Source organism: Muntiacus reevesi, chromosome 3 (assembly GCF_963930625.1).
Source record: "Muntiacus reevesi chromosome 3, mMunRee1.1, whole genome shotgun sequence".
Taxonomy (NCBI): domain Eukaryota; kingdom Metazoa; phylum Chordata; class Mammalia; order Artiodactyla; family Cervidae; genus Muntiacus; species Muntiacus reevesi.
The window spans coordinates 34048621-34064604 of NC_089251.1; the positions used below are offsets into that span (position 1 = coordinate 34048621).

The 15984-nt window shown below is 49.6% G+C and overlaps 1 protein-coding gene across 1 annotated transcript in view; it reads left to right on the forward strand.

The window, feature by feature from the left end:
* The window catches only part of PLB1 (phospholipase B1), a 119382-nt gene that overhangs the window by 77339 nt on the left and 26059 nt on the right, over nucleotides 1-15984 (forward strand). Inside the window, exons 32-41 of the mRNA XM_065928785.1 lie at nucleotides 2050-2093; nucleotides 2539-2647; nucleotides 4154-4205; nucleotides 4590-4670; nucleotides 5212-5277; nucleotides 6227-6327; nucleotides 7245-7326; nucleotides 7964-8068; nucleotides 9042-9137; nucleotides 9687-9758. Coding sequence (XP_065784857.1) covers nucleotides 2050-2093; nucleotides 2539-2647; nucleotides 4154-4205; nucleotides 4590-4670; nucleotides 5212-5277; nucleotides 6227-6327; nucleotides 7245-7326; nucleotides 7964-8068; nucleotides 9042-9137; nucleotides 9687-9758 — 808 coding nt within the window. The remainder of the gene's footprint in view (nucleotides 1-2049; nucleotides 2094-2538; nucleotides 2648-4153; nucleotides 4206-4589; nucleotides 4671-5211; nucleotides 5278-6226; nucleotides 6328-7244; nucleotides 7327-7963; nucleotides 8069-9041; nucleotides 9138-9686; nucleotides 9759-15984) is intronic.

Consider the following 15984-nt stretch of genomic DNA (forward strand, 5'->3'; position numbering starts at 1 on the left):
TAGACCAAGCTGAGAAAAAGCAATTTTCTGAAGCCATTAAAGCTTCTTAATAGGAAATTAACGATTCCAGGTAAACTAAGAATGCAGTTTGAGCCTTTTTCTCCAAAGAAACAAAGTGGAGGGAGTGGACCTCACGGAGTCAGACTAGGGAGAAGAGTTCTTGGTAGATGGGTAGCTATAGCAGGCCTTGCAGGAAGAGGTTAGGCTGTGAACATTTCCAAGGCCCCTTGGCCTGTAAGAATCACATAGCAGTGAAAGGCCCCAACTCTGGCTAGCTTACTAGTGTGCCAAATCTGGAGGTCTTTAGAGAATTGCCTTTCCTTCATTTGAAATGTTGTCTTGATTGCTCATTCAAAGGACCAAAATAAAATTTATCAAAGAAAGCATTTCTTTGTCTTATTAGGAGTTCAGTCTCACGTTATTGAAACTCATTTGATAAATGTTATCAAGCATCAGTTTTGCATTTCTCTGCATACTGTGAGTGACTCTGGAACAAAGCCCATCCTTTGAGCTTATGGTGTAATATGAACTCCATTCATCTGACGGGTCTTGTCTAAACTAGCTGTTTCATGTGGGTCTGTTTTCTTTCATGTTTCCCATAGTTCTGATCAAAATGAGGGTTTTCATATTTTTGTTTCTCCATATTTATTCGTATAACTCTCTCTTTTCTCCTGGAAAGGGGCTCTGAGAGGTTTCTGTAGCCTATTGTCTTAATCAGCTACCACACTTGTAGAACAAAGATAGTTTTAGATAAGAAATTGCCATAGAACATACTTGATGTGTATGCATTTATATATGTTTCTGTGTTTATAATTTTTTAGCTTTTATATGTTTCTAGAAGGAGGAAAGGAGGCAGGGTTAGAAGACAGTGATGGGAGGAGGTATAAGTCTTTGTCATTTCCTGCCAAGTGAAAAGTGTTATGATGAAGTACTTTTGGTCCAAAGAAGGAAGGCTCAGGAAGCAGCTAAAGTAGTAGCTTCATGCAGAGTTGGGAAAGGATCAGAAGCTTTAAAAGCAGTGTCCAACCAAAGGCCATGTTCAGTTCAAACACTGAATGGGAGGTGTGAGAGAGATACCTGAGTGAGAACAGAAGGGTAGAGTTTACCTGGCTGCTTTTTCTCTCCACCTTTTGAGAATCTTGACCCTTGGACTTAAGCCCTTGACCCCACCCTAGTGTAAAATAATCAATTTCATTCCAAGTCTTCCCTTGAATGAAGAACAGCCATAACTTTGATTCATGGCCTGTCCTTCGGAAGTCTACACTGGTGGGCTGAATGCTAACACTGTATTCTCTGAAACCTCTTGGCCTGGAAAAATATACGGGGATGGAGGAGGGAGTCACAGAAGAAAAATAACAGTAAATATAGTACATCTGAACAGTGGACTTCATTAAAACAGAAATACTTCTCCCCTTGCCTCCCACATGTGTTCAGTTTAAATGCATGAAAGAAACTGAAACTTTGAGTGTGTCTTGAAGTTAGATTGAGGGCCATAAAACTAGATTATATGAAATTAGATCGGGTGTTGAAAGGCAGTGAGAGGCCATCCCCTGAACCTTCCAGTGGAATTTACCTGACCACTGGGCAGAGAAGAGCTTATCCATTTTCTAAAGGTTTCCAGTTCAAGCTGGTTTTTAGTTACCTTTATGGTTTTTAAGTTTCCATGGAAAGTTGATTAACCCCTGTGTGCCTCAGCTTCCTACTCTGTAAAATGGAGATAATTCATCTACATCCCAAGCTTGTTTGGAGATATGAGATAACTAATGTAGAGCATGGCTGGGTGCATGGTATAGAATCAGCTAAGTATGCGCCCTCCTGACTTGCAGAAGGAAAAAACAGCCCTCAGATTTCACCTTCAAATCCTAGATTTGGAGGATCCAGCCTCTTGGGGAATTCACACTTTTTTCAGAATCCCTCAAACACAAAGAGGTGGCTCTGGGGCATCTGACAGATGCTGATGGTGTGGGTGTCTTTAAAAGGTGGGGCCCCTTTTCTATAAAGCCTGTACATTGATTCAGTCTCTCTCACTGACTTGCTCACTTTCTACAGCTCAGGAGGGGACAGCTCCCTGGAGAACGTGACCACCTTACCGAGTAAGTAACCACCAGTGTCTTGAGTCTGTCCACTGGATCCATCTGATGCCCAGGCTTCCTGAAAGTGCCTCTCGGCTAAGAAAGGGAGAAATGACATTTTCCTTAGGGACTGCCATTGAAATGAGAGGAGAGACCTGTGGACAGGCCATTGAAGGGGATGGAAAAAACTAGGTTCAAGCCCTGGCCCTTCTGTATGCTGGCCAGGTGACCTGGCCCAAGTTACCAAACACCCTGAGCCTCAGATCGCTTCACCCAGCCCAAAGGGTATGGAGATAGATGAGCCAGTGAGTATGGCTACAAGTATAAAGAAAGAAAAGAAAAGCTGAGAGGCTCTTGCTGCCTTGGCTCAGCCTGTCATCAAGTCTGAGGCCTCAGCTCCTTTCTGGGGCATATTCCACCTCCCATCCTAAGCTCTCTGTGTCCTGTGCACCCCCTTCTCTTCCAGATATCCTTCGGAAGTTCAATGGGAATCTCACAGGCTATGCAGTGGGCACAGGAGATGCCAATGAGACAAATGCATTCCTCAATCAAGCTGTTCCTGGAGCTAAGGCTGAGTATGCATTTTGGCGGGGAGGGAGCTGTTGGGTAGGGAGTGGGAGGCACATCATTCCCTTTAAGGCTGTAATTCTGACCTCTGTGTACACAGGGGACCTTTATTTACAGCAATGATTTGAGAATCTCTTGGCCATTCTCTTCGCTGGCTGCCTCTGTGACTGCAGGGAGGCTGAATGGCTGGATCTTGGACAGAGACCATGATCCTGGAGCCTGAACTTGGTCTTGCTTTCCTGTGCAGCATGTTCTAATCGTCCAACTACCTGACCCACCATATCCAGTTTTTAAAACTTATCATGGCATAATGGTATTGTCTCCAGTACCTCATGAGTGGCAGTTGCCCCCATAGATCAGGGAGTATCAACCAAATGGATGGGTAAAACAGTCTCCACTGCTCAGAGGAGTGGCGAGTCACGTCCTGTCCTTATGCCCATTGTGGGGCTGCAGGAAATGCAGTTGAGAAGCTAGAGGCAGCTGGAGCCAACCACTCAGCCCCCCAAGCTGACCTCCAAGGAGACCCCTCCTCCCACACCCCACTCCTAGAAGCTTCAGCCACCTGGGTCTCCTCACTCCTGGCCCAGCCTGGGAAGACCCTTCTTGGTAATAGAAACAGTCAAGGTGGTGGTACACATGGACCCACCTCCAGGTGCCAGGAGACCTCTGGTCTGTGGCTCCATCTCACACTAAAACAGGGGCCAAACTAGTGAGGAGCTGAGGGTGCCTGAGGGATAGTCTTTCCGTGAATTATAAACCCAGGTATGTGTAGCGTGTATGTTTAATGCCCCACCTCTTTCTATGCATGTGTGCTCAGTCACTTCAGTCATGTCCTCCGGCTCTTTGCGACCCTATGGACTGTAGCCCGCCAGGCTCCCCTGTCCATGGGGTTCTTCAGGCAAGAATATTGGAGTGGGTTGCTATGACCTCTTTCTAAGAGAAGCATTTAGCTAAGTTGTGTCATTACCAAAAATGACACAACTAACATATACCGAAGAAAAATCACAGCCACTGGTGGGGGGAGGAGGGGAAGAAGCAGCTGTGTCAATATGAGACTTTTAACTATTGTACTTGAACATCAAATGCTCAGCTTCCTGGCAGCCAAGGTAAAAGAGGAAGCATGCAAAAACTTTCCTAGATCTAATTTCAGAGTCTATACCAGTCCTTTAAAGGAGATGAACAGTTTCCTGCACAGAATTGTTAAAGACACTTTGCACGTGGAGTCCTAGAAAGGAGACCATGCATAACAAATATAATTGGCAGTATCCTTGACTATAGAGGCTTAGGACAAACACACAGCTAGTTCTGTGAAGGGTTATTTGTTATAATAACTTCTCCAGAAGAGGCAAGTAGCTTCTTGTCCCTGAGCCTCAGGGTCTCTGCCAGCTCATGTTGGAGGGTGGGGGGGGGGTCAGGAGTGGGCTGAATGCCATGTAAGTCTCCAGTTCAGGCCATTTAGGGATGAAAGATTCAGGGGCTCTTCCTCAATGGGACTGATTTCCTCTCCCCCTCAGGGAACTTGTAAGCCAAGTCCAGACTCTGATACAGAAGATGAAATCCGACCATGTAAGTCAGATTTATGATTATCTTTAAATACTAGCTTGCTAGCCCAGTAAAATCCCCAAATGGAATTGTTGGCCATGAAAACAGTGAGCCCCCGGTCCCTAGAGGCATTCAAGTGGCACAGGGCAGCCCCTGTCGAAGGCCGCCTGGAGGAGATTACGTCAACCAGAGGGAGGTTTGTCGCTGATCACAGTGACCCTGAAAGTCCTTCCTGATGCTAAGAATCTGTGGTCTATAAATAAATCTCTGAAGTGCTGTCAGCTCTGAGGTTCTGATCCTGTTATTTCAAAAGGGCAAGGAAGTTTTAGAGGTTTGAATGGATTTCCTAGAGCTGTGTTGTTTTTTGGTTTATTGGAAATCATCAAGCATTTTCCTCCCCCTGTACAGAGAGTAAATTTCCATGAGGACTGGAAGGTCATCACGGTGTTGATTGGAGGCAGTGATTTATGTGACTACTGCACGGACTCGGTAATGGGGGCTGGTCAGACCTACTCATTGCTCTTGACTTTGACCTGTGGGCCCTGGAGACCCTCTTTGAGAACAATCCCTAGAATTAACCTCAGGATTGTCCAAGGATACCTCTGTGTGTGTAAATGTACACACAATTCACACACGTGCACATGTACACACACACTTCTTTCCCCACCCCCTCAAATTTCTGGCCCCACCTCCCTGTCCCAGGTAGTGAGAGTCAGCAGGTGGCAGATATGCAGGGCTTCTGTTCCCCTCTCTTACAATTCCTGAAAGAAAGAGAAGAAACCATAAACCCCAAGCAGTTAGAAGTGAGACTTGACACGTCCTACTCCTGAAGTAAAGCTCCAACTGAAGGTTGCAGTCTTCTGTCTGGCCCAGTGAGTCTCCAGCTGTTCATCTCAGATTCTGACATCGTGAGCTGGTCACAGTTGGAGGCCAAGGGAGAACGAGTCCTTGGGGGCCTGGGGGAGAACCCAGTTCTGCCCACTGCCCTCTCTCCCTAACCAGCTTCTCTTCTCTCTCCTGTCTCTTCCAGAATCTTTATTCTGCAGCCAACTTTTTTGACCATCTCCGCAATGCCTTGGACATCCTACATAGAGAGGTGGGTGGGGGCTCCCACAAACTGGACTCTGCTCAAGCCTGGTGGGGAGAAGAGGGTAAAACACCCGTTCCCAAGGAGCTGGACAAAGACATGGACTCCTGCCCCTTCCATAGTTTGGGGGTACCCCCAAGGAAGCCTCATGCTATTTGGTACCAGCTCCAAGGGTCTCAGGCTTGAAGGGGAAAGCATTGTGTGCACCAAGCATCCCTTCACCAGTACTGGCAACATTCTCTGGTGATGGCAGCTGTGGGTGGCTCCCAGGCTGGGCACTGCACCCTGAGTGGCAGGAGTATCTACAGCAGGCCCCTTTCTGGTCCTGCACCCAACGTGTTCTCTCCCTACCCCCTGGCGTGGACAAGACTTTCTGGCTGCCTGGGAGGGGCGCTCAGACAGCCAGATGCTTCTCTGGTTTTGCCACAACCCTGAGCCTGCTCAGCAGAATTAGTCCAGGCCAGGCTGGAGGGAACCCATTAAGGGCTTATGTCCTGGCAAATGGGGCTACCTCACCAAATTGAAAGCTAACTGATAGCTGAACAGAGCTAAGTCGTATCTGATTCTTTTACGATCCATAGACTGTAACCTGCCAGGCTCCTCTGTCCATGGCATTTCCCAGGCAAGAATGCTAGAGTGGGTTGCCATTTCCTTCTCCAGGGGATCTTCCCAATCCAGGAGTCAAACCCAGGTCTCCTGCATTGAGGGCAGATTCATTATGAGCTGAACCCTCAGCATTTAGACCCAAGACTGCCATGTTGGCCCACTCTGGGAGGCCCATTCACAGTGCTGCCCATGTGGGTGGCACAGACTGCAGGACTCTAGGTGCTCACCTTTTGCTGACACCTCCCAGAACTCCACTCAGGGACCCCGGAACCCAGTCCCACTTCTCAAGGTGCTAAGGCACCTGGTAAAAGAAGCTTCCCAGGCCCTCTCTCACCCAGAGCCTTGCACATAGGTACCCCGGGCGCTGGTCAACCTTGTAGACTTCATGAGCCCCAGTGTCATGCGGCAGGTGTTCTTGGGGAACCCCGACAAGTGTCCTGTGCATCAGGCCAGGTAGGCGGGTATTTGCTGATCTGGTTCACCTGGTGGGGACTCCTCGGGGTCTCTGGGACTTTATCTGTCCATGTGTGCATCTATAAAGGGGTCTGTGCCAGGATCACCTCCTTCTGGGAGGTCAAAGTCAGGGCCCCCACTTCCCTAACCTCAGGGTGCCAGTGAACCTCTGTGATGGGGGAAGTTGCTGGGCAGAGCTCAGGACTGGGACACACACTAGTGTTTGGGAGACAGTGCAGCCCAGCTTGTGAGAAGAAGTGACATATAGGTGTGTCCACACATGGTGAAACCATAACAAAAGCAAAGCTTACTTACCTTTGTGGGGAAGAAGTGACCTGAGGAGGGACACGCAGAACTTCCAGTTGGGAGTGTTTTGTTTCTTAAGTGGGGTGAGAAGTACACAGGTGTGTGTTTTATTGTTCCTCCTGCCTTACACATCCATTTATTCACTTAATAAATGCTTTTTAAAGTCTTACTGTGCACCAGGTTCTGTTTTGAGTAGAGAGATCTTTTTTAATATCCAGTAGATTTTATGAGTGTGAAATAATTCATCATAAAACAAAAGGGAACACAGCAGGGCACTAGTATGAACTCCAGAGGTGTCTAGGGACCTGAGCAACAGAGGCTCATCAAAGCGTGCATTTGTACTTGTTTTTAAACACTAAACATGGGTTTCTCATTGCCTAAATGCGTTTGTTCAGGGTATTTTGTTGAAGGCCCAGGGCCTGTGGTCTAACACTTAGTACTCTGTTAATGTGAGAGGGTGCCATCCATACATCCTCCCCTTGTGCATCCCTGGGTCAGGCCTGAAACCTGCCCCTGAGCATGTATAGCAGGGCCTCCAGTGAGCCATTCCCCCACCTCCACCCTGACAGCAGCTTTGGCTCTGGGTCTTTCTGTCTCCCCTCTTTTTGCAGCATTTTGTGCAATTGTGTTCTGACCCCGCGGGAGAGCTCCCAAGAGCTGGCCAAGTTGGAGTCCATCACCCGAGCCTACCAGGTAAGACCAAGAAGGTCTCTCCTCCGCCTCAATCAGCACGCCAGCCCAGAGCCCCCCCTGGGGGGCCTCATGGGAAGGGAAGAGCTATTCAGAGTTTGAGAGGCAACATCACCATCCTGGCCACTTCCTAGCTGAGGTATCTCAGGCACCCCAGGCAGGTTCACAAAGTCCTCATGGCTGAGCTGTCTTGTTGGCTCAGCCCCAACCCTTGGCCTGACAAAGGGACTAGCCCTGGGTGCCCCATAGAACTGCCATCCCCTCCCCTGTCCCCCAGATGCCCAGCTGCCCCTCCTACCCCCCATCTCATAGGCAGGCCACAAGCCAATGGGGGTGTTGCAGGTCCCAAGCCTAGGGGCCCTCTGGAGGTCTCTCCTAGGTTTCTGCTCCTTTTGGGACTTCTGGCTGGCCCTTCAGAACTTGCAGTCCACTTAAAACCAGAACCAAAAGGAGACACAACCCATTTCTAATTCCCTGGAAAGAGATTTGTCATCAAGTGTGTTTGTGTTCTCAAGAGAAGAACTGAGTTAGCCCACCTGTTGAGGGAGATGGGGACAAGGTCACTGCCCATCACCCCCAGTCTTGCGCTAACGGGTACCTGGAGCGCCTGTGCTGAAGATGCCCACGGGTGTGTCCACAGAGCAGCATGCGCGAGCTGGTGGAGTCCGGTCGGTACGACACACGGGAGGACTTCTCTGTGGTTCTGCAGCCCTTCTTCTACAACATCCGGCTCCCTGTCCTGGCGGTAGGCTCCCTGCCCTCCCTGACAGGGCTCCCACAAAGAGGAGGAAATTCGAAGTGGAAATGCCAAGTGCTCCCATAGACTGGGAACAAATGGGGCAGATCCAGGCAGCTCTCTAGCTGCTGATCTGGTGGCTGGAGCCTCCTTGAACATCAGAGCTGTATTCAAGAGGCAGCCCGATGTTTGATGTTCTCATGACTGCTCATTGCAGCCTCCATTTTACTAAGTAGCTACTACATGCCAGGCACTGTGCATACCATACGTAAAATCTTCACAATTACCTTTTGAGGTGAGCTTTATCATCCCCGCATAAGAGAGGCTCAGAGACATGAAGACTCCTTCCTAAAAGCATGCAGGAAATAAGGGACAGAGGTGAGATTTGAACACGTCCAACTCCAGACCGCTCACTTTTGGCCCCAAACCCAACACTGTGGTGATTGTTTCTCTGACTTCCGTTCTGAGCAGAAGGGCTCTGTGAATGGGCCAGGGTGGGGACTTGGGTCTGTCCACCTGGGCCTCCATCCCAAGGGCCTGGTCTACCGGAAGAAGCTTTAAGCACCTAGACTTTGCCCAGGCCTGAAGCCCTATTCTCCCTACCAAGCTCACTGGGACCAACTGGTCAAGAATTGGGAAACAGCTGTTCCCAGCTGGCTGGCTAAGACTTCCTCAGGGACTAGTATCTCATTCCCTCATCCATGGCATGGGTTGCATAAATGCACCTGAAAATATATATCGCACTTTTTAAATTAAATAATGGGAATTGTGAGATCCAGAAAGCAGGTTGGGGGTTTGGGGTCACTCAAGGTTGTTGATGTGTGGGACCACTCTGAGCTCTCTTAGGAAGCTGCAGGCTGGGAGCGCCCCCCAGAGGAGCAGGGTGTTGAGAGGTCCACTCCAGAGGGCAGGCCTGCCAGTGAGGCCCACTCTCCACCCTCGGCACCAACAGGATCTTAGGATGTCTATTTCTCTCCTTCAGGATGGGCGCCCAGATGTGTCCTTCTTTGCCCCAGACTGCCTCCATCCAAGTCAGAAATTCCACTCCCAGCTCTCCAGGGCCCTTTGGGTCAACATGGTAAGATGAGTGGGGTTTCCTGGTTCTCTGGGGTTCTAGTCTAGAGCAAAGTACCAGGCCCTCCAGAATGGAGCTTGTTCTTGGCCTCCCTATGCAAGCAAGGTGTGGAGGAGAGCGACTGGCACCTCTGTAGAAACCGATGTAGAACGAAAAATACAGTCCTTAAGATTCCTGGATCAACTGCATCCTCTCTGATGGGCTTTGGACTGTGATGCAGGACTCTACATGAATACAAGGCAGAACCCTCATGTTTATTCAGTATTTTCTATGTGCCAACAACTCTGCTAGGCAGTTTAAGCCATGTTTATGTCATTTAAGCTTCTCAGCAGCCCTGCAAGACTTATAAGTTTACAAGGAAGCTGAATCCTGCAGAAGCTAAGAGACTTGCCCAGTATCCCACAGCTGGTGACTGGCAGAGCCAGGAGGAGAAGCCAACCCCCCTGAAATCAAATTCTGAGCGTTCCCCACTGCAGGATGCCCTGCCAGGGAATGTTCACTTCAGCAGAGACAAATTAGTACACTCACGGCTCTCTTTTCTTCCCCCATCAGCTTGAACCACTGGGAAGGAAAACAGATACCCTAGATCTGACGGCAGACATACCCCTCTCCTGCCCTGCTCAGGTAATGCTGCTCTCTGGAAACCCAGAGCTCAGGCCCTGCCCGTCTCCCTTTATACCCACCCCAGCCCCCTGCACCCCTCGCACCAGCATTTCTCTGTCACCCATCTTGCCCCTTGCCTGGGAGCAGTTGGATTTGGAGGATGGAGGGAAGTGGAGGAGAGTGGAGAGGGGAGAAGAGGGTACAGAAGTACCTCTGTCTTTGGGAGAAGCAGGTGAGAGAGGAGGCCTGAGCCCAGCAACAGGAGAGGAGCAGGACATGTATGGATTCTTCAGGAGGGGAGTTAAGGAGCCAGAGGTGGCCAGACCGAGCATTTCAGCAGAGACACATGGGGCCAGTGGGAAGGTCCACCGGCAGGTTGGTGGCCTAGTGTGAAGCCAGCTGAGCTCAGGAGTTGCAGTTAGTGGTCATGGAGTCTGGATCGGGAGTGTCTGGCAGGAAATAGGTCAAAGAGGAAAGCCCTAGAGCCACCTGGGGAAGGGACAGGCAGGACCGGCTCTGCGATAGTTGGAGTGAGGCTGGCCTGGGCTCATTTGAAGGAGGAAGATACTGTAAGTGGTTGTTAGACCTGATTTCAGGACTAGGAGTGGGGTAGGTACACATGCCCTTTGCCTTCAGCTCCCTCTTCAAGCCCCTGTCTTAGGGTTTTTTAACCAAATAAGGTTGAGGCCAGAGAGCCCTCGACAGCAATGAAAGGGGGACAGCCTGACCCAGTCTGGGAGGCCGGGTTTCCCACCTGGGTCTGACTGCGTCACCCTCTCCCACCCTCTCGACTGAAAAGGAGAGGACCTACATCTCCCCCATCTGTCTGCCGGGGGTCTAGAGGCAGTGGGCACCCTTCTCTGTCTGCGGCCTTCCCCACACCAGTCTCGGACCCAGGTTCAGCCTTGGATACCATCACAAGTCTCGAACCCAGGCTCAGCCTTGGGTACCGTTAACCTCACCAGGAGGGTGGGTTGAAGGGATGCAGAAGTAGAGACAGTGATTGTAGAGGGCCAAGTTGCTGGGTCCAGGGCTTGGGGCAAGGATGATGGTCAAATGATGTAACAATCAGTGCAGCGTGGATGCCTCCAGTCCAGATGGTCAGATGTGGGCTGAAGGGGTGGGGCAGAGGCCTAAAGGCCCTTCTGGACCACGTGTAAATGCTTAAATTGTTAGATCCTGAGCTTGTCCAGAGCATTCTAGGGGTAGGGCCAGGCAACCTGGGTAGTAGAGGCATTTGGGGACTCAGAGTGGTGGCTATAAACCATATGGGGGGCGGGGGGGGGGAGTATTTCAGTATTTTAACAACCATATGGCCATACTGAACATCTGCCATGGGAAACCCTCTCCAATCTGCCAATTCTCCTTCTATTTAATAGTGAAAGTAATAACAACCCAGTCCAGGGGGCCATCCTGTGCTCTCTTTCTTTCTCACAAATATCTACTATGTACCAGGTTGGAGCCTTAGACTCTGGGTCAGGTAGAGCCCTGTCACCACTGGCCTCAAGGCCCCAGACCAGGAAAGGAGCCCCGAAGGCTGCTGCCTCAGCCAGAATCCCAGGCCACTCCTGAGGTGGGCTCCGCTCCTCCTCCTGGACTAGCGTGACTGAGCCATTGGTGAGCAGAGGAGAGCAAATCCAGCCTCCTGGAACTGTAAAAGCCCCGCCTGAGAGAAGCGGTTGCCAGGCAACCCCAGAGCCCCTTCCAAAAGATCCATCTGTTGGCCGGCCCAGCTTCAAGGCGCCAGGCACTGTGGAATCCTGCACTCCTCAGGTCCCATCTGCTCCCTGCAGTGTGCCATGGAGCTATATAAAAGTCCACCAGCATCTCAGTGTGAGCTGACAGGGGCCAGGCAGCACATATTTTAATCCTAGCTGAGTCTAAACATAGAGGCAACAGGCAGGTCCCAGTGGGGAGGAGGGGCTGAGACAGATGCAAGCACCGGGGAGCTTCTTTCTCAACTTCCTGCCTGCCCCTCCCCCAGCTCCAGTCAAGGGCAAGTGCATTCTGCCCAGCCAGGTCAGGCACTTAACTGCGCTCTGTGGATTTCTATTAGACTTTCAGGTTGGACATGTGATTTTTACGGCCAACTTTAGCTTATTTGCTCTGTGAATTGTGACTGTGGTCCCCTTACTGCCGCCCATCACCTCTCTGCCCACTCGTTCCCTAACTCAGGGCAGCTGCCTGTGGCCCCTCCTCAGACTTTGAAGAAATGGGCTCAAAGACCAGCAGAGTCCTTTTTCAGCTTTTATTTTTCTTGCCCTTGAAAAGCATTTGTCAGAATTAACCACCTCCTCCATGAATTTATTCCTCCCTGTATTCGTGGATGGAAAACCACCTTGACTGCTTTGCTTTTCTAGTTTCTGCCCCCTCCCATCTCCTTTAATGACCCCTCCTCCCTTCTCCCAGCCTCAAAAATGTGGACATTCTCCAACTTTCATAACTCAGCCCTCTTCTCTTTTCTCTTTCTCTACACTATCCTCACTCTGAGATTTGTCCATTTCCAGGGTTTCCTGTTAAATTTCCTTGCCCAGGATCCCCCAACCTATATCTTCGTTTCTTATTTTTTTCTCCAAACTTGAGCTATATTTCTAACCCCTTCAGAGGTCTTTCTCCCTTGGATGTAAAGTTTACCCAGAAGACAGATAAAATATATTATCAGAGTACCAACAAAATAGAAAGACATAGTAAGACAAACAAAGAGTTTCAAGTGATACTTCATCATTCAGTCTTTCCTCTTGAGAAAAACAGATTTGTTAGATTCTCTTATACTTACTTTATTGTTTAGTGATATTTCTATTTTAGCATTATGTATGCGGGGCTATTCTCTTTTGAATGCTTTGGACTTCCAAATCTCCCAAATCTGCCCTGACCCCATCATCTCAAACTCAACATTCATTTAGAAAATAATTTTTGAGTAAGAATGTCAAATAGGACCGAAATCGATGTCTTCCCAGACTCCCTAATCCTGAAAACTTCCTCTGTCTGTCCATATTGTTGTGGTGGTCACAGTTCTGCAGGCGTGAAACGTCAGGCACCTCACCTGACAGAATCCTTCCTAGTCCTTCCTCTTCCCACTTCCACCAACCCAGTTCAGGTCCTCGTCACTTTGTGTGTTAAAAGTTACCTGCTCCTTTCCATCATAAAGCAACAGAGAATTTTATAACCTTAGAATCTCAGTGGGGAGGGCTTTGGAGTCCTGTTGATGCAATCTCTCATATAATTGAATTATTCTACCACATCCTGCCAGGCTTCCCAGGTGGCACTAGTGGTAAAGAACCCACCTGCCAATGCAGGAGACATGAGAGATGTGGGTTCAATCCCTGGGTTGGGCAGATCCCCTGGAGGAGGGCATGGCAACCCACTCCAGTATTCTTGCCAGGAGAATCCCACGGACAGAGGAGCCTGGAGGGCTACAGTCCATAGGGTCGCCCAGTTGGACACACCTGAAGTGACTTAGCACGCGTGTACCACATTCTCCCAAGGCAAGCAGAGGCTTATGGTCTCTACTTAAACCTCCGCACTCTCAAGGCAGTGCATTACTAACAGTTAAGTCGCTATCCATTAACAGGTTGTGGAATCAGCCTAGTAGGTCATGTTTGGTTTGGGATGATGAGATGGGATAGAAATGTCAGTGGGTACTCCTATGTCCTCCTCCTCTTTACCACTACCACCCTTCCCTGGATCTTCTCTAATTTCCTCAACCATGTATGGCAGACAAGTATTCCAAACCCTGCCTCGTATAGTAGGTATGAGTCCTTGGAATGTGACCCCCACTTATGTCGGTGCCCGGGCCTGACTATACACACCTGGTTTGGTCCGAGCAGCACAGAACAGAAGACCACGAGCTCTCCTTCACTGTGGAGGTTTACACCTGTTAACACGGCCAGGACGCACATGCCCTTTTCCGGCAGCCACTGACTCACGTCGCTGACACATCAAGTGGCTGATCAGGCTCTGCCCCCGGGCAGGCTGCACCGTCTTTTCCCAGCTGTACCGAGGAGGATAGTTCCTTGTGCTGGCATTCAGTGGGCTTAGCTTTCTGCTTACTGGTGTTACCAGCCTAGCCTAGGAGAGCCAGCAGACTAAGTGGACTCCCTTTTCCCTCTGCTGAGCTCCAGGCCTTTCACCCAGTCTGATTCATGTATGCACAATGCAGCCGACAATCAATAAAACAGGCCCCAGGCACTCGGGCCTCTTGCCTGGCCCTGTCCTGGACCTGTTCTCATTGTTTCTTCTCTGACCTCACTCCCCACCAATTCTAGTGTCTCCCTGACCTCTGACTTCTTAGGTCAGTCTCTCCCCTTTGGCCCTTCCCTCTCCCCCTGGATCATGTGATGAAATAAACTCCCTGGCTTGACTTTCAGCACATCCAGAAGGGCAGGTGGAGTCTGCCCTCCGGTTCCCCTTATGCTAGCTACTCTGAGAAAAGCTCTGGCTCCCAGGCCCTGTGCTCAATCAGGGTCCTGGGAAGTGCGGGGAGAATAATGAGGAGTGACCTACCTCCCACTGAGTCTCATCTTTAAGGACCACACATCCCCAGATCTTGCAGTCCTTCCTCAGCAATTACTACACTTACTGGACACACTGTTCTTTGATGCTTCGCTACCCAATACTTGTCATGTTTTCTGCCTCACTGAATTGTATGTCTCTGGATCCTCCCTTCATCCAGCACCTAGAACAGAGCTCTGAACACATGGGGTTTTATAAAGGTGAGTCAGTTGTTTATAGGATGCTACATGCCCTCAGCTGCTAGGGAGTCTCAGGGGACAGGGGACACTGAATAGCACTGGCCGGAGACAAGTCTTGTTAACCACGGCGACATGCCACTGTAAGGTCTCTCTCACCTTGCACTGTAGCAGATGGTCCAGGGCACACTTCCTGCCCTTGGCCCTGAGTGCTCCTCTGGCCCGTGTTTCGGCTAGGAACACCTGGACTCAGAGCAAAGGAGAGGCGTGTCATGCCCCAGAGGGCAAGGTCTGTGCCGAGGGCTGGGGGTTTGGGTTTTGTGCATGTAGATTTCATTCTCCAAGCTAATCGCTGAGACCACATGCTCATCCCTCTGTCTGGGCAGCAGGTCTTTTGCAGGCCTGACCCCAGTGTGAGCAGTGGAATGAGGGCATTGCTGGACGGGAGGCCTGATGGGTCAGGCCCCACTCTGTCCTCAACGCTGCTCTCCACCGGGGGCAGGTCCCTGCTCCACCCTGCACCTCAGTGGCCCCTCATCTGTAAAGCGGGATCACTCAGGGTTGGAAACTCAGATGCAATGCCAGGCTGGAACATGACTGTGTGGGTGGGATGGACAAGAGACAGCGGTAGGGCAGAACCGAAGGGTACACACCTCTTGTGGCAACATTCAGAGTTGTCGTCTTCTCTCCTCCTTTTAAAACACCTTTCATTGTGAAGTAATTATTAGCCTCCAACTAATAAAAATAAATGGAAAAAAAAATAAAAAAATAAAACACCTTTCAGGCCAAAATAAAGCAGATGGGCAATAGGCTTTCAAGCCCTGAAACAGATACCCAGTGACATCTCCTCCAACATTCTGGTTCTTCCTACTTACTCCCATATTATTCCCAGATTTTCAGACCATGGCCCTTCTACTCCACTGAGCATGACTTGTGAAGGTGTTGGCAGCCCTGGGCTATCTGGGCTGATCTCTGTCTTACAGACTTTTTCTTGCTTCACTATCGTTTCCACATTTTCTCATTACTTGCTTTCCCCTGCTACCTCTCTGTCTACTTCCTTCTTCCTTCTTTGACTAACTTATCACCCACAACTGGATAGACCTGGGTTCTTGACTGGGCATGTATGAAACCGATGGTGAAATAGATAGGTGAGCAGAGAATGAAGAGGCTATTTCATGAGAAAAAAATGCAACCAGCGTGTGTGAAACCAACCCGAAACGGGTAAGGGACATAACTCAGAGGAGGCAAAATCATAGCAACCGATGTTAAAATACACTGGTGATCGTAACATTTTTTGGAGACTAAAAGATCCCTGTAATATCAATCTTTTGCCAGAGCAACAACAAAGGAGAGAAAGTCATTCTGATGATTAGGGAGATGTTCCATTGTCAGGGTGAAAAGAAAAGCCCAGAACCCTGAAAAGAACGTGGATGGAACCCTTTTTAGTCCTTTTATTGTGCATCCCTTGTCAAAGCTGTTATGTAAAACCCTCTAGGGAATGAATGAAATTATGTCTGTATGATTCTTTCTATTTAAATGCAGAAGAATCATGTTAAATG